Source organism: Labeo rohita, chromosome 5 (genome assembly GCF_022985175.1).
Source record: "Labeo rohita strain BAU-BD-2019 chromosome 5, IGBB_LRoh.1.0, whole genome shotgun sequence".
Classification (NCBI taxonomy): Eukaryota; Metazoa; Chordata; class Actinopteri; order Cypriniformes; family Cyprinidae; genus Labeo; species Labeo rohita.
In genome coordinates, this window is record NC_066873.1 from 21254297 (window position 1) to 21281465 (window position 27169).

The 27169-nt window shown below is 37.0% G+C and overlaps 1 protein-coding gene and 1 long non-coding RNA gene across 3 annotated transcripts in view; one reads left to right on the forward strand and one right to left on the reverse strand.

The window, feature by feature from the left end:
* Window positions 1-807: 807 nt before the first annotated feature.
* LOC127165769 (uncharacterized) lies at window positions 808-7228 on the reverse strand. The gene is made up of 3 exons (XR_007827814.1): window positions 7090-7228; window positions 6901-6998; window positions 808-4159 (listed from the first exon to the last, which is right to left on the reverse strand). It is a non-coding gene; the product is annotated as an uncharacterized LOC127165769 (long non-coding RNA).
* Window positions 7229-7313: 85 nt separating this feature from the next.
* The window catches only part of parp8 (poly (ADP-ribose) polymerase family, member 8), a 39663-nt gene continuing 19807 nt past the window's right edge, over window positions 7314-27169 (forward strand). The window contains exons 1-6 of one of the 2 annotated variants that reach the window (XM_051110662.1): window positions 7314-7864; window positions 8410-8464; window positions 17254-17291; window positions 20892-20981; window positions 21922-21992; window positions 22117-22185. In XM_051110662.1, the coding sequence (XP_050966619.1) occupies window positions 7774-7864; window positions 8410-8464; window positions 17254-17291; window positions 20892-20981; window positions 21922-21992; window positions 22117-22185 (414 nt within the window). In that variant the 5' untranslated portion in view covers window positions 7314-7773. The remainder of the gene's footprint in view (window positions 7865-8409; window positions 8465-17253; window positions 17292-20891; window positions 20982-21921; window positions 21993-22116; window positions 22186-27169) is intronic. The other variant, XM_051110663.1, reaches the window with a different exon arrangement.

Consider the following 27169-nt stretch of genomic DNA (forward strand, 5'->3'; position numbering starts at 1 on the left):
TTATGCCTCCCCCTTGGGAGTCCTGTGCCCCCACTCAATCTCCTTTGTTCCTTTTTCAAAGAAAGACTTTTCTGTCATTCTGCAAATTAACTTTATATAAAATCTCTTTTTTTTCTTGGTGCTTTCTCTGGTCCTCAGAACCTCATATAGAGCCAGTTTTTATATTCAGATTCTGACCTTTTGGTTACACAATGAAAGCCAAGGACTATTTTTTAGACAAAAAAAAATTGTTGTGTTATTTTTAATTACATTTCTGTAATTCATGCACTCAAATAACTACGGTATAGCAAAATGGAATTGTGCGGAACTACAAGGTGAGAATTATAACGTTTTGATATGTTTGGCATATATATAGGCCGTGTATATGAAAGAGGGCAGTGGCAGTTTCTAGGGCAGTGGTTTTCAGTTGGTTTCGCTATATGACCGGTTAACATTAAGTGACAACCCAAAATAAATATAGTAAAATAGTTTAGTATACAAGACTATAAATTAGCATGCTATAACCTAGGTTAATGGGATAGTTCACCCAAAAATGAAAATTCTGTCATTAATTGCACACCCTCATGTTGTTCCAAACCTGTAAGACCTTCGATTATCTTCAGAACAAAAATCAAGATTTTGATGAAATCCAAGAGCCTTCTGACCCTCCATAGAGAGCAATGTAACTGAAATGGTCCCAGACCCAGAAACGTATTGACATCTATAAAATAGTTCATGTGACATCAGTGGTTCAACCATAATTTTATGAATCTACAAGAATACACAACTTAATTTGTGTTCAGAAGATGAACTAAGGTCTTACGGGGTTGGAACGACACAAGGGTGAGTAATTAATGACAGAATTTTCAACATTTCAACTATCCGTTTAGGAAAAATGACAATTTTGTTAACTTTTAGGGTTATTTACCAGACAGACACTGGACCATACCACTATTAGTATTCACCATATTACCAAGAGACAGATGAATTAACACAAAATAACACAGACTGTCTGAAGCTGTCTGATTGTTGTTATTTCAACTTGGAAATGAACAGAAACATCAATATACCTTTCGCTAAAACAAAGCAATGAAGACTCCTTCTAAAAGGTCACACTGATTTATAGATGATCATGAACTTTAAATGTGAATCAAGACCTCTTGAGGTTGGCATACAGGTTTGTGTTTCAGGCAAAGTCTTCAAACCAATCAAAATAATGAGATGAGCCATTTAGGAGTCTTTTACAATCTGGGCTTGCGTTTTATACAGTGTTGCTCCATCAGGAATCATTCAGATCTGTTTCCTCACAGTGTGTCACAGAACAGTGGTTCCTGCAAGCTAAGCTAATGGATTACATCGCTTGCAGTCATGGATATTTGGAATGCTGGTCTCATTCCAGAGTCGGTCTACGGGGAGGGAGGGAAGGGAAATGAGACCATCTCGAGCGAATGAACGAATCCCAACTTCGCTCACACATTACACACACATGCCTACTGGTTAAGGGCCAGCTCTTTGTCCATCTAACCGTGACCTGATTGCACATCTGGGATATAAACACTCATTTAACATATTGGTTTTGAAGAAAGGGAGGTAGAAAGTGACAATTTTCCACAGGTCGCTTCATCCTTAGACTTTTAATTTTGTGAGACATCAAGTCCCAGATTGCTAATGTTGTTCATGACAGAAATATTGCAGAAGTGAGCCATCCGAATAAAAGAGATGCCTCTCTCACCCACAGACCTTTCCTTTACTCATAACTGATCATAATTCCCATTACATACCAGGGCAATAAAGTTTCCTGAAAAAAACAAAAAGGTTATTAAATGAAAAGATTACAGTATTTCATATAAAAAGCCAATTTCCTGGCCACTGTTGATAAGGGCAAATACATTAAAGATGTGTCAAATATAAATTTAAAAAGGCAAGCAGTCTTTTGAAACAGGAGTGACTCCCAAAATGGAGCTGCTGCAAATTCTGCTGATTTAAGTTCTTCTGAATGATTAAGTGCTGAAGACAAACTTGTGTCTCAACATATCCAAACCAAAACCTTTAAAGAGGATGTCTAATGCTATTTTACGCATTCTGACTTATTTACACAGTTAAAGAGCTGGATTCTCATGCTAAATCATGCAAGATTCATATCCACCGTTTTCTTCCCGTAAGAGTGGGCACAGTCATTTGTAAATTTTATGGGTCTAGCTTCTGGTCTCATCCGCGTCCAGCTATTTTTATCTGTTCAAAACAGCTTGTTTTGCTGCTTAATTTGCAAAATGGTGTGTCTTACCATATTATTTTAATGTATTATCTTAATTATGAACACACTGGTTTCTAGTGTTGTACCATTTACTGTGTGTTGTTATTCTTCTTCTCGTTATTTTTCTATAGCAGATAATGAATCGGAAGTCTCACCCATAGGCTTACTTCAGTTGAATAAAGACTCTCTTTCGTGTATGGTGATGCATGACATTATAAAGGATGGAATTCCTTATATGGGCACTTCTACAGTGTTGCCAAATCCACGGTTTTCCAGCAGAATTGGGCTATTTTAACACTGTTGCCGTGGGTTGTTTTTCATGACCGTGGGGTTAAGCGACTCCAATAACATGATATTTTTCCCCTGGAATGTGAATTTTATCAGTGGACCCCCACCAAAAAGCAACTGGGCTAGTTTTAAGTAGCAATTAGGCAGGTTTTTGTTGTGAAATAATTTACTTACAGTTTGTGATGCAGCTGCAGTCAGATTTAGTACTTTCAACAAATGTTTCTTTGTGAACTCTCCATAAAGCTGTGCCTCAAAATCCTCCAAACAAACCTTAGACACGATACCACAAAGCCATTAAAAATAAACTATCCACTTGCTCCTTACGCTGGGATCCTTCTGATATCTGTACAAAGACACGAACGAGCTGTTTAAACCAAATGCGTCACAGTGAACGTTCTTTCACTCCATTTGTCCAACTGACGACAGACTCAATCGAGTGGACTGTGCCAGAAAGTGGACGTGCATCTGTATACTGTATCCAGTGTAGACAAGATAGTGGCAGCGTAATGAAGTATCAAGCTGTTAAGCGACTGAACGCCAGTGGGCGGGGCCTATGGTGAGAAGATGACTATTCAGTCATACAAAGACCTCTTCTGTGTCAAAAGATCAAGGGAAATTTGTTTTCTCATGTCATGAGAAACAGTGGATGCAGTCTGTTTCTCCAGGGCAGCAACAGAGTTGTGCAAGTGTGTTATGTCCCCTTTAACAATGATGAAAAAAGAGGATTACTGGTAAATTGGCTGTATCCAGCCTCTTAAACACACTTTATCTAGCATGCAGACCTAATAATAAAGAGCACCAGAGTGCATATGTATGCTCAAAGTGAACAACTGTTTGACTCATTGTGAAATTAGGATTAATAAATTAAGTTCAGCATGGAGTCAACTCAAATGATGTGGGACACCCCATACAAAAACAGGAAATGCTGCTCTCCTCTCTGTCTACCTGCTTACATTGTTCATTTTCTCTCTCTCTTGTCAAATTCTCCTCTTATCTTTAGCCAGCTGGCAGTATACTTATCTTGTATGTGTTTATTTTAACACAGTGCTTGCTGGAAGGGTCTTTCAGTAGAATTCCCTTCCAAAATATGTTGCATTGAAATTCACCAGGGCTCTTTTATCACCCTCATAATGGTGAAATCATCGAAAGGAGCACTGAATGATGTGTTGATGGCGGCACGGAGAAGAATCATTAGCGAAGTTCTGCTTTGCACATCAGCAGTGCTGATTCCATCAACATTGCATTGAGATGAGGTGCCATTTAGGTGAAAGAGAAATGATGAGTGTGTTTGTGTGTGTATTCATCAGAACATGCACTAAATCCTCAATCACACAGTGTATGTAGAAGGGGAAAATACATTTGAGGCTCAGTGCAGGAAGATGGATTTTCCTGCCACTGCAGTCATCAGCAGAGGCCTTGCCTGCTTCAGCACAGCTGGGCTAGTGGGGTCTCCTTGGAGCGGCTCCAGACTGGTGAGCCACCAGCCAAAGTCCGGATGGAGCTGTTAATCAAAGTGCCACTAACACAGCCATCCATCTTCAGGCCGGACGGGCTACTGTGGTCTAAAACGTGCCCCTCTACAGCTTTTCCTCTCTGGTGTGAACAGAATCCCAGTTTCATTCATGCAAATGCATGGTGCTAAGAAAAAGTAAATACAAATTAAATTATGGTTATGTATCATCAAAGATGGTGGTCTGATATGATTTCAATCAGCTGTGATCAATGAAGAATAAAAACAATAATAAATCTGTAAACCAATGTCAATCTGCAGAAGAAGTACCATGGTACAGTGATTATAACCGCATTATCACATTCATGTAGGCTACCGTGCACAGCTATTTTTACAATACACCAAGTATGTATGTGCAAAAAACATTTTGCTAGTGTTATATTGCACATTTATCCTTGTGAGAGAAGACGTGAAAATTGTATATGTAGACTCGAGTGAAACTGTTCAGCGTTCATAATGTCAATGTGAGAAGACTGATGGGTGCAAGCACAGTGAGAGAAGGTTGATGGAGTGTGTTGTGATGTGTTCCTATTGATTGCATGACCCATTCCACATACAGTTTAGTGGGTAAAAGCTTTGCTGCTCTACAGACAAAATGCAATGTTAAAACAATGTGTTTGAGGTGGCAGTGTATGCCAGATTCATCACTGACACAGCTTGTCAAATAATTAATTGACTGCTTGTCTGCTAATATTCAACATGGCATCTATTTTGGAGTGATTTGTCATCAAATAAAGCTGTGGTTACAATGTTTTTGCAACTGGTAGGATTAATCTTTGATACCGCACAATAGGGATGGCTCGATACCATAATTTTGGCTTCGGTACGATACCAGAATGTAATACCTTGGTATCGATACCATAGATGACACATAACCAGCCTCAAAAGACAAGTGAATTGAAATCAATTTTAATAATAATAATAATAATATTAAAAACAGATTCATATCTTAATACCTTTGTATCAAACTGTAACAAAAAACCTACAGGCAAATGTTGCTTTATTGTAAAGTGTTATTCTAACAGTCAAAGTGATATTCAAAATCACGTTATTATTTCTCTCCCTCTCAGAATGTTTTCAAGCGTGGCAATGATTTAAGCGTGACATTCCCTTCATATTTTTGATACTAAAATTAATACAGCAAAACTCTTGCTTAATTCAAATTAATTTGACATATAATATATACCGGTATTTTTCCAGTACCGGTATACCGCGTATCCCTACCGCACAATCGATTGTATGAAATCTGTTTAGCAAACAAGGCTAACTGTTAATCTCTGAATGCATTCAATGAAATCAAGGCCATTATATGATTGTGTCACCAAGCACATGTAATTCAAGTTGACATCTCAAGGTTTTCTCCAATGATACAAATGCCAGGGTTGTCATCTCCTTTAAAAATCTCTGGTATGACACCACCTGTCAGGGTTCATGTGGAGTGGAGTGGACGAAGAGCAGACTTTTTGGAAACTCAGGGACCGTGCAGATTCATGGAACACTCTTAAAAAAAATTCTTATTTCTTATTTTCTAATTTAAGAATAAAGTACATATTTTGTATTACCAAAGTTATGATATCCTCAGTTATATCCATTAAATCCATTAATTTCTCACCCCGTAAGACCTTTGTTCGTCGTTGGAACACAAATTAAGATTTTTTTTTTTTTTTGGGCGATACCAGAAATGTTTATGGGCCTACATGAAACCGGGAGGGCAAGGTGTGTCGTATGAAAACTGCATCAAATTGGCAACAGAATGTGCAGCACAAAGATTCAATACACAATACTTGTAAAGCATTGATTAACATTACTTTTAATATCAACATTTACTAACACATTATTAAAATGAAAAATCATATCTGTTAACATTCCTGCCTGAGCTGACAAAAAGTTGTAGGCTATTTTTAACTAACGTTAGCGAAGATTAATACTGTAAATATATTTCTCATTGTTAATATTGGTTAATGCATTACCTATTACCATATTCAAAATTTTCAAACGCACGCATTTTAATATTATGTCCTTATGTGGTAAACATAATTATGGATGGGACCAACTCTCTCTTTCCTTCGGCTTGCTCCCTTTATCAGGGGTCGCCACAGCGGAATGATTCGCACAGCCGATTTGGCACAGGTTTTACACCGGATGCCCTGTGGATGGGACTAACTAAAACTGACAAATCATCATTTTGACAAGCGTACAGTATGCACCTGGGAAGAGAGAAAATGAAGAAACTGCCTGTAATTGACCATGAAAACTCACATTAAATATATTTTAAAATAAATATATCAAGTTATAGTGAAACTATACATTTATTATTATTATCATTTAATAAATATCATTAATTTGGAAAATTACCAACTTCTCATTGGGTGGGCCACGACTGACGTAGCTTTGCCACTGTCCCGGGAGAGAAAGATCAGTTAAATAAAGTTGTTTTTTTTTGGTGCACAATAAGTATTCTTGTATACCTTCATAAAATTACAGTTGAACTACTGATGTCACATGGACTATTTTAACGACGTCCTGTGCCTTGACCGTGGTAGTACCGTTGCTGTCTATGCAAGGCCAGAAAGCTCTTGGATTTCATCAAAAATATCTTATTTGTGTTCTGAAGATGAATGAAGGTCTTACGGGTTTGAAATGACATGAGGGTGAAAAATTAATGACAAAATTTTTGGGTAAACTATCCCTTTAAATCCCCAAAGGTGTAATGTTTACAACATAATACTAGCTACATTACAAATGTATATTAGTAATTGATAATTTAAAGGGTTTTGCGAATTTTCTGAACTCAAAACTCAGTAAAACTAAGCACTCTCTCCGAGTAGGGTTTCTCTCATTAGTGTAAGGAAAGTGTGAAATGCAAAACCTGGAGTGGAACTTCAGATTGGTTAAAGAACGCTTCATTTATACCAATCCATAATTCAGTCCGGCCCTCAGTCTGTGGGTTGATGGGTGACTCGAAGTCTAAAGCACAAGTTATTTGATTTTAGTAGTTGCGTGTATAAAAGAAACATCACACTGGTACTATTTCTGTTTCTTGTGAATATCTGCATACCTGTGATTTGTCCTTGGGTAATCGAAATGACAATATTCATGTGATACTGCTTATTTAAAAAACCTGCAAGCTGAATACATGTCTTTTAGTAAATGAATTGCTTTTTCTCCCATGGCATTTAGAAGTTAGTGATTCAGAGCAGGTCCAACGTGCTGCCCAGCAGCAGAGAGGGCGCGTGGGGAGAAAAACACGTCCATGACATCATCCGCCTTGTTGTGATTCCCGTTCCCACCGGGTTGATCTCGTGGATGCTATCACAGGATTCCCACACTGATTTCCCCCGTGTGCAACTTCAGCTCCTCCGTTACGGTCTGAAGCTCACGCCCGCCTTGGTTTTACTTTAAGACTTGCGGTCTGTTTTTTTCGCTCGCGGTTTTGCTTTCGACAACGCCATTGTTGGGCTCAGCAGAGTTATGAGGACGACTGAGAGATGCTTCCGGTGTAAAAGTGATATCTTTATGAAGGCTGTCGCGAGGAAGAGCTCTCCGCTGTGCTCATGCGATCGAGGCTATTGTTAGAAGAGATGAAACGGTGTCGGTTGGCGTGACACACCTGGGATTGTTACAGCAGACCTCCAAGCACGTATTTCTACTGTTCCCCATATCCATCGTGCCTGCAAGCGGAAAGGATTCGTTTGTTTCGCCGAATATTAGTTAGAGAAGCCATTCTAGTGTGTGTTATTTCATGGGGATGTGTTCAAGGCAAGAGAGGATTCAAAAAGACGTCGACATCGTAATTCAAAGGTGTAAGGCAGAGAAAGACTGCCTGTTTTCTGGTGAGTTTCTATTGTCTCTTATTAAGAGAGCTGTCTTCCTTTAACAATTTCCATAGATTTGATCAGCACCATTGACAGGCTGTCAGTCTCTCTGCTGCTGATGCCTTTATTTCCTCCTCCACACAAAAGCCCTGTGTTCAAAAACACGTATGTGGCTGATGTGCTCCAGCGGACGCAGTTTAATCTTTCCCGGACATTATAAATTATGCAATAATCAACTGCAACCGAGGGCCTAGCAAAACGTAAACTGCCGTTATTATTACCACCACACATCCTGCTTTTATCATCCTAACAAAGGCATTAACATTCCTCTCAGGTGTTGTTTTGTGATGTGAATGATTTTTCAATTAGCCCTCGCCGAACTGTTGTTGAGCGTCACACATTTATCAGCTATCAATTTAATTCTCGTATATATTCATTGTCGGTGGACATTCCCCGTTGATGTTGCCATGGAGACTACACTTGTTGAAAGGGACTTTTTTTTGGTGGTTCACTGTGGTTACATTGTTCACAAACCCCAAGTTTGATTTGTTTGTTTGTTTCAGACTTTCGATTCTCCGACTCCACCTTCACGTTCACCTACTCAAAAGGACCTAAAAGGTAAATATCATAGAGGCAAGCTATGCTCTGAATGTAACTGCTGTGTTTATGTTTGTGACCCTGGACCACAAAACCAGTCATAAGTGTCAATTTTTCGAAATTGAGCTACATACATCATCTAAAAGCTGAATAAATAAGCTTTCCATCAATGTATGGTTTGTTAGGATAGAACAATATTTGGCCGAGATACAACTATTTCAGTATATGGCATCTGAGGGTGCAAAAAAATCAAAATATTGAGAAAATCGCCTTTAAAGTTGTCCAAATTAAGTTCTTTGCAATGCGTATTACTAATCAAAAATTAAGTTAAGTTGATATATTTCCAGGTGGAAATTTACAAAATATCTTCATGGAACATGATCTTTACTTAATTTCCTAATGATTTTTGGCATAAAAGAAAAATCTATAATTTTGACCCATACAATGTATTTTTGGCTATTGCTACAAATATACCCCAGCGACTTAAGACTGGTTTTGTAGTCCAGGGTCACATTTGTCAGTATTTCAACCCCATTTTATAAGCCTCATGTTGTTCAAAACCGTTCTTGTTTCTGTGGAAAACAAAGGAAGCTGCCAGGCAGAATGACTCAATATCTATTCGCTCTTATTTCTTGGTAAAAGATGGAATGAAAGTGAAAGGAGAGTGAAGCTGTCATAGTGCCTAACATTGTTTGTGCTCCATTGAGAAGCTTTGTTTGGCTTTAGAACAACACGAGGATGTGCAAACAATGACAGAACTACTAAACTATAAAACAATTTCATTTTTGGGTGAGCTAAGCCTTTAATAGGTGTCTCGCTCATGATGCGCAAGGCTGTAAGTGGATTGAGGATGTCATTGATGGTTCACTTGAGGCTCATGTGTGTTCTCTTTTCACATTATATACCCTATTAGTGAGGACAATAACCTCATCTTCACTGTCTTAGTTGTCAGCAGTGGTCCTTTTGATAATTATGTACCACCTTAAGCATAAGCAGTATCTTAGCCGCTCTGTGATTAACAATAGATTGTATTTACATATAATTAATTACCTTGTGCTCTGTCATTGACATATTAGACATTGACTAATCACTTTTACAGTGATGAACAGGCAGCCATTTTTAGCTGCTATGTTCTAAAAAAGAATAAACTCATTATTGTATGCTAGCAAACAACCTGCAGCACTAAGAAGCAGGTCAAGTCATGTACTTTCACATTCAGGATGCCTATTAAAAACAGAACCTGTGAATCTGAATCTAGCTGATGGAAATTAAACGTCACGTACTCATCGCTCCATTAATCATGAATACCAGTGTGTGGTTGTTTTATTTACATGCCACTCTCTAGAGTTCACACTTTTTCTGTAAGGATTTGCTTGAAAGCTGTGAATATTTGATAGATGGTCTTTGAAGTCAAGTTTAAATATGGAGATTTTTCAATTTGTGAGCTGTAGAATGTCATTTACTTACTGGTCTTGACATTACAAGACAGTACAGGGAATGTTTGTGTGAATGAATGTTCGTCTCTACACTACTTTCTGCAAACGGAAGTTCATGGTACTTTCAGTTAGGAGTGGATTTGGGTTAGTCTGTGAGAGCTTGACGTCAAGTGGGCGCGTCTCGTCTTACTCAAGTCTTGTGTCTAATGCACCATATTGTCTGGTGAAAGGAAACATGAGAAGAACACCATTGCTCTAATTCCTGAAAGGCCAGTCTTTCCAATTTATTGTCCTGTTCAGTATACAAATCCTTAACTCTGCCAACATATTATTGAGACTCTCCTGCCGGATTGAGATGAGAGAGGGACAGCTTTTTCTTTGGCAAAATTGCACTCGCAACCTCAGTTAACACTGAAGTCTGATGTGATACCAAACTGAAATTTTAGCTCAAGGCCATTTAGATGAGTAATACCTCTAAAGCTACTAGACCTTGGTTAAAACGAGCACTGGTATAGTGCTTCCCTCCCTATAGTCATGCAAATTTTATGATAAATATGCTAATTAAAAATGAGTTGTCTAGGAAAGCACTTTAGGCTCACTGAAGCAGTACCAGTACCGATAAGGAGGTCCTGGAAAGATTTATGAAAGCAGAGCGGTGGATCTCGTCCTCGAGTTTTAATTGCTGTTAGTTAAAAGTGGTTGGTTGTATTGTAATTATTACTGATTTGTTTTTCATATCTAAATAGTAATTACAACACCAATCAGAAACGCTTAATGCAAATACATGTATTTGGCAGTTCTAAAATGAGTGCACTTTCAGTTGTTTTGTAACACTGCACTAGATTGATTGTTCATTTCCATGTTCATTCATTTGCCACAGCAAAGACGTAATCCATTTAGGTGCCCTGAATTAAAAATGGGGAGTTCCTTGTCATCTTCTGTTTGAACTGGTTTGCAAATGTCACTCTTGTTCTTAGAGGAGGTGCCCTGCATTACAAGCAGGAAATGAGCTGGCAGGCTCTCTATGAAAAATCATTGCACCTAGCCTTATAGAGGAAGTAGCACATTTCCTGTTTGTAGAGCTGCAACCTGCACTCAACATCTTTCACTGAAGGATCAACGTTTCTATGTAATAGACACAGCCTCAGTTTTTTTTTTGCACCCGTTCTTTGTTGTTTTTGTATTTTCTTTATAGCTCTAATATCTGATATGCCGGATAACCCTGATATTTGATACAACAGACCATTCAACGATAGATATTCGCATGGAGATCACTTTTGTTAGATGTTACCAAAGTAGGTATAAGAGAATTCAAGCAGTGAAAAGAACAGACAAGCCCATAATCCCAGAGACGCAGTAGTTTCTCATGAATAATCCATCATGGCTGAGATCAACACAAATTATGTTTGAGTTTCATCATCTTGGTATAACTGAATTTGCATAATTACCATGAGTGCTAAATTGTGACAAGCTCTAATTCAAACAAATGTTGTTGCATTAGAAGCGGATACTGGCAGACCACTGGAAATAAACTTTGGGTCATTTGGTGTACTATATCAAAAGGATGTAAACTATTAATTTCGGGAGTAGATGAGGAAGTACCAGAATAATGTTGTAGGTGTTGTGTAGTGCAGAAAGTGAAAGTATCAAAAGCAGAATTTGTTTGCTACACTCACACCGCATTGGTTTTTTTTAGCCGTTTTATGCCAGTTTAAGGTTATATAAAGCACAGCATCTGTCAGGATGCAGACTTCACAGTTACAAACTAAGCCAGATACATTAATATTTGCTTAAAATGAGTGTGTGTGTATTTGTGTGTGTGTTTATGCTTCTTGTGTACTGAGTAAACTTATATATAATAAATATATTATTTAAGAGGCAGGTGGATTGATGTGAGGAATAGTTAAATAGTTAATGTGCCAAATAGTTGATTAAAGCCTCAGTCACACTAGAATTTAAGCATGTGAAATTTCTTCGTACGCTGCAGCAGTCATGATATGATGTCAGGCTCTGTCTTTTTAAAAACTTAAATTCAACACATAACAAATAGTAATAAATCTGAAAACATACAATCTGTTCCACTTTCCTGCAGTGCTGCAGTTTTAAATTGATGTTCTTTTAATTCAGCTATGAGGTCAAGCTGTAATGTATTAATCTGCTGTTGGTCACACGGTTTCATGTGATACGAATTCACCATGCTTGAACTTTGGAACACAGTGAAATGCAAAATTTTCGCACAAGCTTGCGTTTCTGGTCTGGCGCATTTGCATTAGGGATGCACAACATTGGATTTTTGCCAATATCCGATATGACAATATTTTTCAACTCATTTTGGCCAATAGCGGATGCCGATATGGATATATTTTCTTTAGTTTGTCAAGTCTCTCCTGTGCATAAACTATAAGCAAATTATTTTTCATTTTGGCTAGTTTTTAACAAGGGCTTATTTGTTAGAACTAAATAAACAACAATGAAGTTTTTTTTATATATTTGAAGAGTTCAGATGCAAAGCCTCTAAATCCATCTGACGTATTTCTTTAAAATTAGCATTTCTTTCTGGCTACTTTGTATAGGTTTCTATGTAAGTACTGGTACTTCTGATTGGGCTGAGGCTGGAATTTAGCGAGTTTGAATTTAAAGTATTTGATGGACGTATAGCATGTGTCAGGAGAATTCACTCAGTATCATTATCTCATTTTTGACCGAGATGGCTTTTAGCTGGTTTTGCATCTGAACTCTTCATATATATATAACGACAGTACATTGAAGCTTTAAAAATAACTATAAATACACTATCAATCACTGCATTTTTTTTTTTTCAAGAAAAATGCAGTTGTAACCTTAACATTTTATTTTAAGATTTAACATTTGTAGATGGTCTAAAGCAGGGATAGGCAGCGTCGGTCCTGGAGTGCTGATGTCCTGCAGAGTTCGAGCCCTGAAAAAAACCCTCACCTGCCTGTAGCCCTAGTAATCCTGAAGACCTTTATTAGCTTGTTCAGGCATGTTTGATTATGTTGGAACTAAACTCTGCAGGTCATCGGCACTTCAGGACTGATGTTGCCTGTCCCTGGTCTAAAGCAAATTATCTTTTAGAGCTCATGATTTATTTTACAAATATGTTGGTGCCGATAGCCTTGTGTGCAGTGTGCTGAAATATGGTGCAGTTGCGCATTGGGTGTCCCGTGTTCGAATCCCACCTCGTGGACCTTACCCGATCCTACCCTCCTCTCTTTCCCACTAGCTTCCTGTCAATCTTCACTGTCCTATCCAAAAAAAATGCAGAACCACCCCCCAAAAAGTAACATATTACACATTAATGAATAAGTTAGTATATATAAAATTATTTAATTTATAATCAGAAACAGCCTAAATGTACCCGGAAGAGGCTGCCGCTGCTGCCACTGCACGTGCTATTACTGTTTTACTCTGTCACACACCGAATGCGTCATTCTGTACGTGCATTCTCAGATTAAATGCAGCAATCTAAAACAGCGAGTCTTATCATCATTCAGGCAAAAGTTTGCTTCAAGAATAAGCCACACTGTTGACCTGATCTAATCACTAGCACACTCTGAGCACATGTTAGTTATTCATCTTATCGGCAGGACATATCAGCATAATTTTTCATATCAATGCCGATATTTAGATTTAAAGCCATTATCAGATGATATTGTGCATCCCTATTTCCTGTGCGTATGAATGGAAGTCAATGGAATGAAAAGTGCAGTGTGGCCGCCGTTTAATATAAGCTTTGTAGTTGTTTGTGGGACTACTGGTGACATATTTGAGCTGTGTATCAGTAGTGCATTTATGCTGCAGCATCATGCTGAGCCCTGATTTTATAACACGTGCACATTATAGGTATTATCTTGTGGGAGTACTACTTGCCTATGACCTATGCAAACCACAAGGGAAACATTCTCTCAGTCTGACACGCAGTTGAAGACTGTTGATGCGCTGCTGAGACCTGCCCGCAGGGTTTCATTTTCCTATGTAGGGCCATCCACATGTAGCGGATTGTTTGCTTGCACAGAAGTCCATGCATTCTTCATTCCATATACACAGTTATGCTTTGGTTCTGTCTTGTAGAACAAGTTTCAGGTGTAGAAGCTCCTGCCTTGGCATGTGACCCCGTCTGTCAGCAATTTATAATGCTGTTCTTTCATTTTTATCCCAGAATCAAGCCAACCAGGCCAGGAGATACCAGAGGCTATAGCTGTAATTACCTTGTCATTTTGGATTTGGATAATGGTGGTCTATTCCCTGAAAATCTGTACATTTGACATTAGAAATAGATACTTATTACTTTATGGCACTATCCGGACCCTTAAAAAGTACTTTAATTCCTGTAACTTAATGTACTTATGTTGTTTCCAACCTAGGCTTATTGAAAAAGTGTGCTTCTATCTACATTTTTTCAAAGCTGTAATCACTATACATACAGTTCACTGTATTTTCAACCAGTGTATGCCTAGGCAATATATTAAATATTAGATTGTTGCGATAATCAAATAATTGATATAAAATTACAGAATATGGAATATTGTTGAAAAATAATATTTGATAATATTCCAAAAATGGCACTAATAGGCAATGTCACTCCTGCTGCAAACTAGCCAAGCAGTGCTTATGTGTTCCAGTAATTAGTTCCCAATCTAAAAGTATTTTTAGTGCCAGTAGGAGCATTGTGTCATGGCACAAAGCATCTTTTAAACCAGAAACTGTTGATAGACTTGTGTTCTTAGCTAAAACCTTTTAAAGCAAAGAAAGTTTGCTCAGTGTAGGGCTAGATGATTAATCAAAAAGTAATCGAAAGTTAAAATTCAGAGCCTTAAGCTGTTTTTGTTTTTTTTAATCCTGATAATACTTTCCCATTAAAAACATACTACTGTGGTATAGTTGACGCTAAATGGACGTGTATGACCATAGCGCTCGCGCCTTTTGCAACGTCTCACACATGAGTGGTGTGTTTAATGCTGCATTCTCGCCATGTCGTAATTACTGTAATTCCGAGATGACAACATGTGACTTTTTACTTACATAGACAACATGTGATAGTTTACTTACAGCTCAGAGGAAGCGCCTAAGTAGCCCCAAAATGAACCTGGCAGTGGTCAGGTGGTATAGCTGGTCCAAGCCGTAACATTCCAAGTTTACAAGTTGTAATTACGAGTTTAGGAGCATGTGAAGGTTTTGGTGTTGATAGTGTTACCATAGAAACACATTATTCAGAAATTATCTAGAAATGACGACATGGCGTGACGCCATGTTAAGTTAACAGAGTTTTAAACTTTTACACGCAGCGTTGTGAGCTTTTGTTTACAGTAGCAATTTGGCATGGCAACTTTTGTATTTGACAGCAACATGGTGGAGTAGGCATTTTTTCGCTGCTTTTTTTAGCCATTCCTGAGTCCTGCGTCTCACGCTTTAAACGCAAAGATGTTTTCTGTGTGAATGGCCTGTAAGAACCTAGAGTAAATGCTTGCACATATAGAGTGACAGGAATTGAGGTAAAACCGTTCAGTTAATCGAGATTTAGATTTTAGGTCACATCGTTCAGCCCTACCTGCTTGTGTATGCAGTACTATGTTATGACCTCCAATCACTTTTACTATAGTGCATGATTTATAAATTGTTACTGTTTCATATGTATGGCTTTTCTGACATAGTAAACAAGCTCGGTAGCTCACCTGGTATAACATTGCGGTTGTGAGTGTATGTGTCCTGTGAAACACAAGTCACGATAAATGAGCTCAAAGGTTTGTGAAAGCAAGCTAAAATGACATGGCTCCTTCAGTAAATGTGTTTGCTTTTGTTAAAACTATCAGTTAGATTTAGGGTAGTGCATGTTAGTTTTTGAACCCAATAGAGCAGTTGATGAAAATTTTATTTCTGAACTGTGACGATGCGTACAACAATGAACATTTTAAAAAAGTTGCCAGATTCATGTTCAACTGTTTTGGAAAAACACACTTTTAGCAGCACTCGCCAGACATTTTACTTTCAATGCATGGCAAATTTTGCAAGAAGCAACATAATATCATTTTGCTTAAATATCGGGACAAGCAATGAGCCTGTGTTTTTCGAATGACCCTGTGTTGGTTGTTTCAGTCATAATTATAAATTGAGTTAGATGTGTTTTTGAGCCTGTCAATATTAAGTAGACTTTGTGTTATGGAAAATAAACCTCATATACTTGAACATGCATTTTTGCATGATCATTGGCATTTAGCAGATGTTTGTAGCTCTGGAAAAAAGTGTTCATGTGACCAAAAAACCCCGGCACACAACCCAAGTCATTTTTTCAAAAAGCCAGGTGTCATCGTGAATAATGTGTGAAACCTCAGGAGGGGTTTCACTTCCACTGAATCAATCTCTCTTCTGTGTTGTCATCGCATAATTACTTATGGGGTAGTATCGCGTTCTATGCCAGTAGAAGTCAGAGTCTACATACAGTACGCTTATGTTTTTTTTTTTCCATGAAGTTATTTGCCATGATTTTTAATGGTATGTATAAGGTCATTGGCTCCATTACCTCCTGAATACATTCTCTCAGTTTGTGCTATGGAGCACGAAACATAAGCACATAAAGGTCACCTGCGTGATATTGTATTTTCACTTTTGCCAGATCAGCCTATATCGAGGTAATTAATATGATTTCAGCAGTTTCATGCTGATCACTATAGGGCTTTTGAGCAAGCCACTTAATCTCCACATTATTTCAAGGTACTTCACAGGAGACAGTGTCCTGTTGTCAACACTGTTCGTTGAAACCTTATTTACTTGATTGCGTGAAATGGATACCACACTTTCCTTAATTACCTCTTACTTAAGCGTTTAGACTAGCTGTTTTCAGGACTTGCAGGTAGCACCCTTCTGGGACCCAATGGTCTCTTCTGTAAAGCATTTACAAAATCATTTTTGTCACTTGGAATTTATATATAACACCAACATCTATTCTAACATTCTATCTTACAAAATCAAAAGTTAAGTACAGGTTTTGCATGATAGCAAAATATCTGCAATTTTGAGGGTGTAGTGGTGTATTGATGTTCACTTTAGTTATTTGCATCGCCTATTACAGTACTGTACTTAGTTAGGTACAGAATGAAACTATGACTTTATTACAGTAAAATTGAAACTGGTGCACAAAAAAAACCCCATCTGGACTAGATGTAGTTCCAGTAGTGCTCTGCCACAATATGATATGATAATAATTATTAAACAGTTTCTGCTTTGATTTAGTGTGATGAAATGAGACATCTGTGTGTCAGGTACCATATGTGCATGAATGTGTCTGAGAAGCAGTGTAATTGACTGCAGTGTTACATGTATCCCTTTTAATGTTCATGTCTGTGTTATTTTTTTCAGGGTGTCCTACTCTGTTCACGTCTCCGATGATTATCCAGGTATTGCACACACAAATAAATGGATTATTTGATAAATGGATGGATCATACATGCAATCATCATACTTCTCAACACTCCTGTCTTTTAACACTAGTCCTATTGCTTTAAAATTTGCCGTGTCACTCCTGTCCTGCAACATCTGTGCTAAGGAGAAATTGAGGAGTGATGTTACAGTTCAAAAAAATTTAAATTCATCTAGTCAGTGGTAAAATCAGCAAAAAATGTTATAAGCCAAGTTTCCATCCAGTTTTTGTTATCAACAAAGAGAATATGTGTAAAAAAAAAAAAAAAAAAAACTTTAAAATTTTCTGTCTCTGGCCTTTTTCCATCCAACTGGCTTTTTTCCGATGAAATGGTGTGCGTGATGACATAATTCCTAAAAAAACCCCGAATTGTTGCATAAGTTTTGGTGTGTCGCAAAAAAAAAGGCCTGCATAAAATTATTTTTATTTTTATTTATAAGTGTCATGATGGGGTTTTTGTACTTAGGCCTATAGACTCTTTAGATACTTTTAGATAGCAATATATTCATACACAGGTGCAGTTGTATTATTATTTTTCTGATTGACTTTTATTAGACTATTGGAAAGGAATATCAAATTAAGATTTGTATGTTTAAAAGGTAACTCGTCTTTTTCTTACCATATCTAAAATAATTTTAGATACAATTTAATAATATGCATATGATTTAATGCGCTTTTTTAACTCCAGAGAAACGGTGCTTTAACGTAAGCAGCACCACAAACACAGACGCTGCCTATAGGCTAATTCTGTCCTGTGACACCACGTTTATTTGTGTTAAAGCCCCTTTTCCCAATAAAAAGTTTTTCCAAACAAATTTTTGCGACATTTGAACTATCAATGTAGAATTTATACGCTAAAGATTTTGTTGGCACATGAGAAATTTGATCGATGAATGGCATTTCCATCAGCTATATCGGTAAAAATTTTGAAGCGCTAAATATTTTTTCACAAAAAATCCTTGGATAGAAAGCTGCCTATAGACTTTCATTGAAGTAGGGAGACAGGCCATATCTTGGGACCAGAATATTATATAGACTTGGGGGTGAACTTTATGTGGACCAGTGAGGAACCATTCAGAACATCCTGTTGCGTCCACATACTGTAAAAATGTGCTTAAAAAACATTTAGAACACAGGCAAATTTATAACAAAACCCTGCCAAGCACCCACAACGCTAACACTGTGGTAGTCCAGGTAAAATGTAAAAGTATAGTGTCAATTACTTCATACGCAGTCAAACCAAAATTTATTTAGACACCTTCAACATTTCTGACATCATTATTTATTTGCCATTGTTTAGAAAATGGTAATAAAACATGACAAGAACTCTGAGGTAAACTGTGTCAGAACAAATTCATCTTGATAATGTCAGATCACTTTGATAGAAAGGCATGTAATGGATAACAGTCAACCAAAACTGTTAGTATGACCATATTTACACAGTTTTCAATACTTTGTTGACCAATTACCAAGCAATGCTTAATTTTGTTCAGTCTTTGGTGTAAAAATGTTGCATCAGCAATTACAGAAAAAACACTTTAAAGGAGAAGTCCACTTCCAGAACAACAATATACAAATAATTTACTCACCCCCTTGTTATCCAAGATGTTCATGTCTTTCTTTCTTCAGTCGTAAAGAAATTGTTTTTTGAGGAAAACATTTCAGCATTTTTTCTCCATATAATGGACTGATATGGTGCCCCGATTTTAAACTTCCAAAATGCAGTTGAAATGCGGCTTCAAACGATCCCAAATGTGATTGTAAACGATCCCAGCTGAGAAAGAAGGGTCTTATGTAGCGAAACGATTGGTTATTTCAATAAAAAGAATACAATTTATATACTTTTTAATGCCAAATGCTCGACTTGTCTTACTCTGCTTGGACTGTTTTTGTTTCGGTTCGTGATAGTTAGGGTATGTCGAAAAACTCCCACCTCATGTTCTCCGTCAACTTTGAAATCGTCCTATATTGCTGTTTTACCTTTTTTGTTAAGGGTGTTTGAACTTCTTTACATGTTCACATTGCAAAGACTGGGTCGGTACTTCTGCAGTGATGTAGGATGATTTTGAAATTATTTTTGTTGTTTTGAAGTTGAGGGAGAAAATACAATTGGAGTTTTTCGACATACCCTAACTGTCTTAAACCAGAATACACTGAGTTAATGGAGAGAAAGGCAAGATGAGCATTTGAGATTAAACAGTATTTAAACTGTATTTTTTAATGAAAATAACCGATCGTTTTGCTAGATAAGACCCTTGTTCTTTGGCTGGGATCGTTTACAACCACATTTGGGATCGCTTGAAGCCGCATTTAAACTGCATTTTGGAAGTTCAAAATCAGGGCACCATAGCAGTCCATTATATGGAGAAAAATGCAGAAATGTTTTCCTCAAAAAACATAATTTCCTTACAACTGAAGAAAGAAAAACATGAACATTGGATGACAAGGTGGTGAGTACATGTGAATCGTTGTTTTGGAAGTGGACTTCTCCTTTAAGCTAAGCATGGTCAGGTCAAAGTGTCCAAATAATTTTTTTTTTTATCAGTTTTACTGGTAGTCCACTGTATAAAAATTTTGGGGTGTAATATGTCACAGTTTACTTTATTTTGCTATCCTCACTTACATAAATGAACTATAGTGTCCTGTACCCACAAGTAAAAAATATAAAAAATTATGTCTGGTGTCTAAATAATTTTTGGTTTGACTGTATACCTGACCTGATAGGAAAGATGATATAGGGTCTACCATGTAAGGTGACGGCTAATACTAATGAAGCAGTACTATTACAGCTACACTGCATCATGCTCAGCTTCATTGTGATGAAGTGCTGTACCGAAGCTCCTTTATACTCCTAAATCTTTTCCCATTGTCTCTTTTCTGTCATGTAATTATAACACAATACATTAAAGTAAACGTTTGAGTTTTTCATTCTCTTGTGGGCCTTAAAATGACAGCACAATGTTGAAGCTCAGTGGGTTTTATGGGTATAGTGCTAATGCTAGGCTTTTAGGTAGTTGGTTTTTAGTACAGTAGTTGCCCAGTGCACTCAGTTTGTCTTTGCTTAGTAAGATTTTTTTTAAATAATGAGCAGAAGTTGAACATTTATCCCCCTGAAAACACACACTCATTTTTTTGTGAAGCTTTGACATCGATCTAAGCCTAAAATTTACTTTTGATGTTTTGATTCAACACACAAGAGTTGTCCTTTAAATCTAAATCAAGAAGATGCAGACCTCCTTTTTGCAGGACTTAAGTCTAGCCTAAATCATAGTGGCAGACTGTCAGCTTTGCATAAGAATGAGGAATTTGCTTGGCACGGATCTTGACAACATTGCCAAAGAATGCCATGGGATGCTTTAACCTGAAAATAGTGTCTTGTCCAGAAACTGTAGAGTTTCTCTACGTATCTCGTATCTCTCTTCACTCTCATTTGGAGTGTTTCTATTTATTATGTATAAGTTGCAAGTTAATGGTTTGGTTACCACTTGGCTTGCCAGGCTTGATTACACTGTTAGTTCTTCTTCAGGTCTACTTTTCTAGGTCTTTTAATAACACCTGCTTATCTTTGTGATTTCAGATAACACCTATGTGTCTAACTCTGAAAACGATGATGAAGTGTTAGTCACCAGGGATCCGATACCTGTGATTTTCCACAGAATTGCAACAGGTAAGAATCAAATTTCAATGAGTTGGCTCAGAGTTTGAACAACAATTCTTCAGATCTACCATAAATGACTGTCATTAGAAAAAAAGTACTGTGGTGAAACCACATATTCATGTAAATAAGGCATTTGGATTGTATTCAAAACAAAGGTATGTCAAATATAACTATGATGTACATGTATACTACCGTTTAAAAGTTTGGTGTCAGCAAGATTTTCAAAAATGTTTTTGAAAAAAAAAAAATAAATAAATTTGAAAGATGTTTCTTTTGTTCATGCAGGCCACATTTTTTGACCAAAAATCCAGTAAAAACAGTAATATTGTAAAATAATTTTGCAAATTTAACAGTTTACTGTTATAATTGCTGAATAAAATTATTTTATTTCTTTCAGAAAAAAATAAATTTGTCTCCAGACTGTTAAGCGGTAATACAGTGGTACATTTTAGTACTTTTTTAACATAGGATAATCATCTAAAGATCCTATTATTGCAGTATTCACATAGTCTTCTTCTGTTTCTGGAGCTCTTTGCTTACACTGGCAGTAATCCTGGAAATAAATTATCCTGGAATTGTACTGCATTCCTTCTGCTCCTATTTTTAGGGCTGACCAGACATATGTGCCAAAACAAAGTGGCAAAACAACAGAGATCTTCACTAATTTTTCCCAGCAGTTAGTTAAATGCTTAAAAGATGCTTGTCATGCACACCTAATAATTTTCCAATCCACACATTTAATGAAAAAGCCTTGACATCTTCCAGCACAGTACATTACAACTAATGAGCTTGTGTACATTCTGCCGATGGATCTTGGATGTGCACACGTTGTCAGTTGTAAATGTTTTCTGACTCAGACCTCTGCATAAACAATCTATTTTTTTTAAATTCTCAGTTCAGTATCCTGTCATCCTCACACATCTGTGCTTTCACTCTACTCTGTCTTTAGAAATACGCAAAAATAACGATGCCACCAGCTGTCTGTCTATTAAATCAAAACTTCAAACCGACAAAAACGCGGTAAGGAATTAGAACACATTTTTTTCTTTTATCGTAAAATGTCTTTTATTTACAAATGTTGGGTATGGCAATGAATCACTTTTATTGGAACTAAAGTTCTGCCTCTCTTTTAAAACCTCTCCAGTGCCATTACGCTATAGAGGAGGATTCAGAGGGTGACAATGATTCAGAGGAGTTCTACTATGTTGGACAGGTAAGTTCAGCTGAGCCACTACACTACATTTATGTACATAAGATTTCAGTCAGTGGAATCTGTGCAGTCTGATTGGCCACGTTCACACAGCAGCAGAATATGGTTGTCAGTAACGTATTTGAGTCCATAATACGATACGTTTACACACAGTGCGGTTATTTATGTGTGACAACTGTAAATTTTCAGGACTCACAACTGCATTCTTGGACACACACGCGCTGTGTGGAACACAACGGAACAGGACTGGACAACTAGTTGTCCGTCACGTCATTCAGTGCGAGAGACCCACTCTGCCACACAAACACGCGTCTACCGTGTGCTTTAATGTGTGGTTTCGGTAACTTACAGTGACGGAGAAATGAGCTGTTTGTCATCTGAAAGTTTTATACCCAGACTCCACTGGAGCCGCTCCCTCCCATCAGTTTTGTGTTCCGCGCACAGCTGAAATGCTTCGATCTCCACTCAAATTTAAAAGCTGTTGTCGGTTAATGATGATTTCGTGGATTAACTCGCAGCACGATTGGGACTATTGTCGTGTCAGGAAGTGGTGATACTTTTAGTTTTATAAACGTCACCATCTTTGATATTGCTTTGGTCTCTGTTGCTATGGTTACTCTTAAGGAATACGAGCTTGACTCCCGTTGCACGTTCATGCAGACAGTATTCGAAAAGCGACTGTAAGATGCCATGTGAACGGGACATTTTGAGACTCACACCTGTAAGTAAATGTGGTTGTCAATCAAAAAACTGACAGTGTGAACGTGGCCCTTGACTAACCACCTACAATCCATATTAAAGGGACAGTTCACCCAAAAATGAAAATTCTCTCATTACTTACTCACCCTTATGTCGTTTCAAACCCGTAAGACCTTCGTTCATCTTTGGAACACAAATTAAGATATTTTTGATAAAATCCAAGAGCTCTCTGCATAAACAGCAAGGGTCCTACCATGGTCAAGGCACAGAAACGTAGTAAGGATGTTGTTAAAATAGTAATCAGTGGATCAACCGTAATTTTATAAAGCTACAAGAATACTTTTTATGCATAAAGAAAACCAAAATAACTTTATACTTTACTTTATTCAGTGAATTATTCTCTCCTGGAAAAGTCCACCAGCATTATCAAGAGTACCACGACGTATGCGTGTGCATTTCTATGCTCGTAAACAAGGCACAGCCCATGCATGTTCTACGTCCACAACACCACACGCATACGCCGTGGTACTCTCAGTAATGGTGGCATGGACATGAGGGTGACTAATTAATGACAGAATTTTTTGGGTGAACTATCCCTTTAACCAAGTGATAAATGCATTGAAATGGCAAGCTTGAGTATTCCAGTGACTGTAAACATTTGTAATATCACATAAGATTTATATTTCAAAACAATGCTGTTGCTTTGAACTTTATATTCATTAAAGAACCCTGTAAGAAATGTTCCTTAAGCACAAAATCTCAGTATATTATAATGATTTCTGAAGGATCATGTGACACTGAAGACTGGAGTAATTGCTGCTGAAAATTCAGCTTTGCCATCGCATGAATAAATTATAGGAATAAAATATCTAAAAACAGAAAACATTTGAAAATGTAGTAATATTTGACAATTTTTGTAGTGTGCTATCAACAGACAATTCATTCTTACTGAATTCTCTCACAGCAGTCTAATATTAAATGGCCATTTTATGACGCTTTTTGGTGCGGAGTGAAATTTAGAAGCATGTGCAAATATGACCTTTAGTTATAAGGATAATGGTGAAAGTTTCCAAGCTGAAGTTTGTTAAACAAGGTCCTGTTCACCATGGGAACCTCTGCCTCACGTGGTCACTGCAACTAAACTTCCTAAGGCCTTACAGGTATAAAAACTAGCTTCAAACCCACAGCACCTGGGGCTTCAGACTTTTCATTTCATGGTAAATTTACTTAAAGTAGTTTGCAGCTCATATAAAAGAACTTTATAACTCTCTTAACTTTTAATGATTAGTCCCTCACTCTTCCGAGAAGGTTTCCATCCTGAAAATGAATGTTTGCGCACATGGATTGTGCTTAAATTAATCATGTGACCATCCACTGGAGCAAATCCATAAAGCTGGAGTGAGCGAGCAAGCTTTGTGAGCTCTGTGAGGACCAGTCCAAAGGTGATGAAGATTCATGCCCTAATGCCTGTGCCATGCTGTGAATGCTCACTGGCTTTTGCTGACTGTTATGTGGCAGTTTTGCAATCCTTTGCTGTTCTGATGGACTCAAAGCCTTCGGGAGACTCCTCCATGCCACATGCTGGCAGATTCTCTCTGAACTTCAGAACAGCTGGTGAATTTTCTTGATCTCTGTTGTACTGAATATCGAGAAGACTGAACTTCATCCATCATTTATATCGACCAAAGCATGATCAATGTACATATTAGGCCATATTTATTTTGCTTTTATGTAAAGACCTGTATATATTTTTAAAAATCTATTTGTAACTTCTGTGCCACTGGTATCACCACATGGAAATGCAAAAATGACTGATTCACATTGATATCTTTTAATCATAAGTTTCCTTGTATATTACCTCTGTCTTTCAAACAGATAGTCCTGTCCCAAACTAATGATCGAACTGGTTGAGCCAGTGTTGCTGTGATGGGCAAATCTAGAGACTCAAACAAACAGATCAATGTTTTGATGGTGCCACATGGACACAGTGTTTACATGGACGTGTTTTGAATTGTTTTCACGGAAATGTGAATGACTTATTTGATGAGTAATTTTAGCATATTAAACTGGATTAGAAGAAATTATTTAAATATCTAAAGTACTTTTAAGTAAAATGAATAAAAATACTTAAAGTTACTCAGTAGTTAGGAGCATTTCGTCAAAATCTGTGATTTCGTATTTTGCTTATTCAAATACACCTTTCCCGTTAAATTATTACTGCTTAGGTTTGTATAAATATGATTACCCATGGATCTCTTGAGAAATAGTCTCTCTGCCTCTATCTAAAACACAACATTTCTGTCTTTTAATCAACTCAGTGATGCATTAGAAAAAAGGATCAAGGAAAATAAAATAAATCAATGATAAAATCAAATTGTCTGAAGATGCTGGCAAATTAACTTTCACAGGAAAGCCAGGTAGTTTGTTTTGGATACAGTCTAAAGAGACTGATTTTATAATAAGTAATCCAAAGTCAGGGCTCAATCTTAAGGATTTTCAATAGTTTTTGCATGCCCTGCCAAAATTCCTATTGGCCCTGCCACAAAAATAAAATAGTTAGACCCATGTAACTTTGTTTTCTAATAAATACAAAATTTCACAATTCTTAATTCCAATTCGTAAATCTCCGTACCACTATAAAAACTACTAGCCTAAAACATAAGTTGCAAACATTAAAAACAGGTGAATGCTCACTAATAAAATAAGAACAAATAAACTAATTAGAAGCAAAAACATAAATTCAACAAAACAAAAATGCTAATTAAATAGCGCTTAACATTTTTTCAAGTAGGTCTAACAGTAGTATTCAGATACAGAAAATTAATAATCAAATGTAAAATAACATTACATAGTCTTCACTTTATAAATTAAATATAGATTAATACTAGTTAAACCTACAAAAGTTATTCAATTAAGAACAGTCTCTGGTTCTTTGATTAACAGACAGCAGCAGCAGGATTCCATATAGTGGCACAGATTCAATATAATATACGTCCAGTTTCTTTTTTGACTATTGACTTTTAGCTTTATACATTTAAGGCCCAGAAAACTCTTGAAAATAGCAATATTCCTGAAGAGGTACTTTAAAAGTTCTTGAATAATTGAAAGACAATTATCTGTGAAAGAAGTGTTACATTTTTTTTAAATAAGCACATATCTTTTCATGGAAATTTTTTTTTAAAAATCATACAATTTCAGTTAATGTCATAAAACTATAAGCTAAACCAGTAGTAGTACTGACAGTGTCGTGTAAACATGTCTGAAGACGCAAAAAGAGAAACAGATGAACCAAATCAATTGAGTGAGTCATTTAGGCTGAAACCACTCAGATTGATTTAAACTCGTAACTTCATTTTAAGTAATTCACTAGCAAAAATCAGATCAAATTAAAAGAGCCATTCATATTTGAATTTTAACATCACTATGATTTTAGAAAACATTGCGCCGCAACATGATTCTCTGTTTTGAAGTAATCCAATCAGATCTCGAATCGCAAATCATTTGATTCAGATCGGGCCTTCAAATCGCGTAATCGCGAATCAATTGATTTAGATCAGGACTTCGGAGCAGGTTCGCAATAATTCTAATCATTCGATTTAGATCGGAATTGTCCAAATTGTCCAAGATTTTTGGAACACATATTAGCTTTTTATTCCACCAACTGGTTAAAATTTGCAGTTGTGCATAAAAATTTGGCCTGTTTTTTTTTTTTTTTTTTGTTTGAACAAAAACAGCAGACAGGTCAAATGAAAATGTAAAACTGCTCTCTGACAGCAGGGGGCACTTTTGTCTCTGTAAAACCTTTCATTGCCTTCGGCCATATTTACACACAAAACAAATCCAGCCTGTGGTTTTAATGATAATTCAACAAGTTAAATCGCAATACTAACTGTATTTAAATTTAATCTTGGTTTATGGTCAGACTCGGGGATCTCCAGCCCTGTTCCTGGAGAGCTACCGTCCTGCACATTTCAGCTCCAACCCCAATCAAACACATCTTAACCAGCTAATCAGGGTGTTCAGGTGTACTTGGTAGTTTTAGACAGGTGTTGGAGGAGGGTTGGAACTAAAGTCTGCACGATGGTAGATGAGTTGGAGATCCCTGCTCCAACTAGAAGTGAGCTTTGCGACCTCTTTAGTGACTCCTAGTGGGGGTCATGACCCCCAGGTTGGAAACCACTGGTTTAGCCAATAAAAATGCACCTCTGAAGCCTCAAGGTAAAAACAATAATGAGCGGGGAAGTGCTTGATCAACTGTTCCTGTGTTTCATTGATTTTTGAATGATTT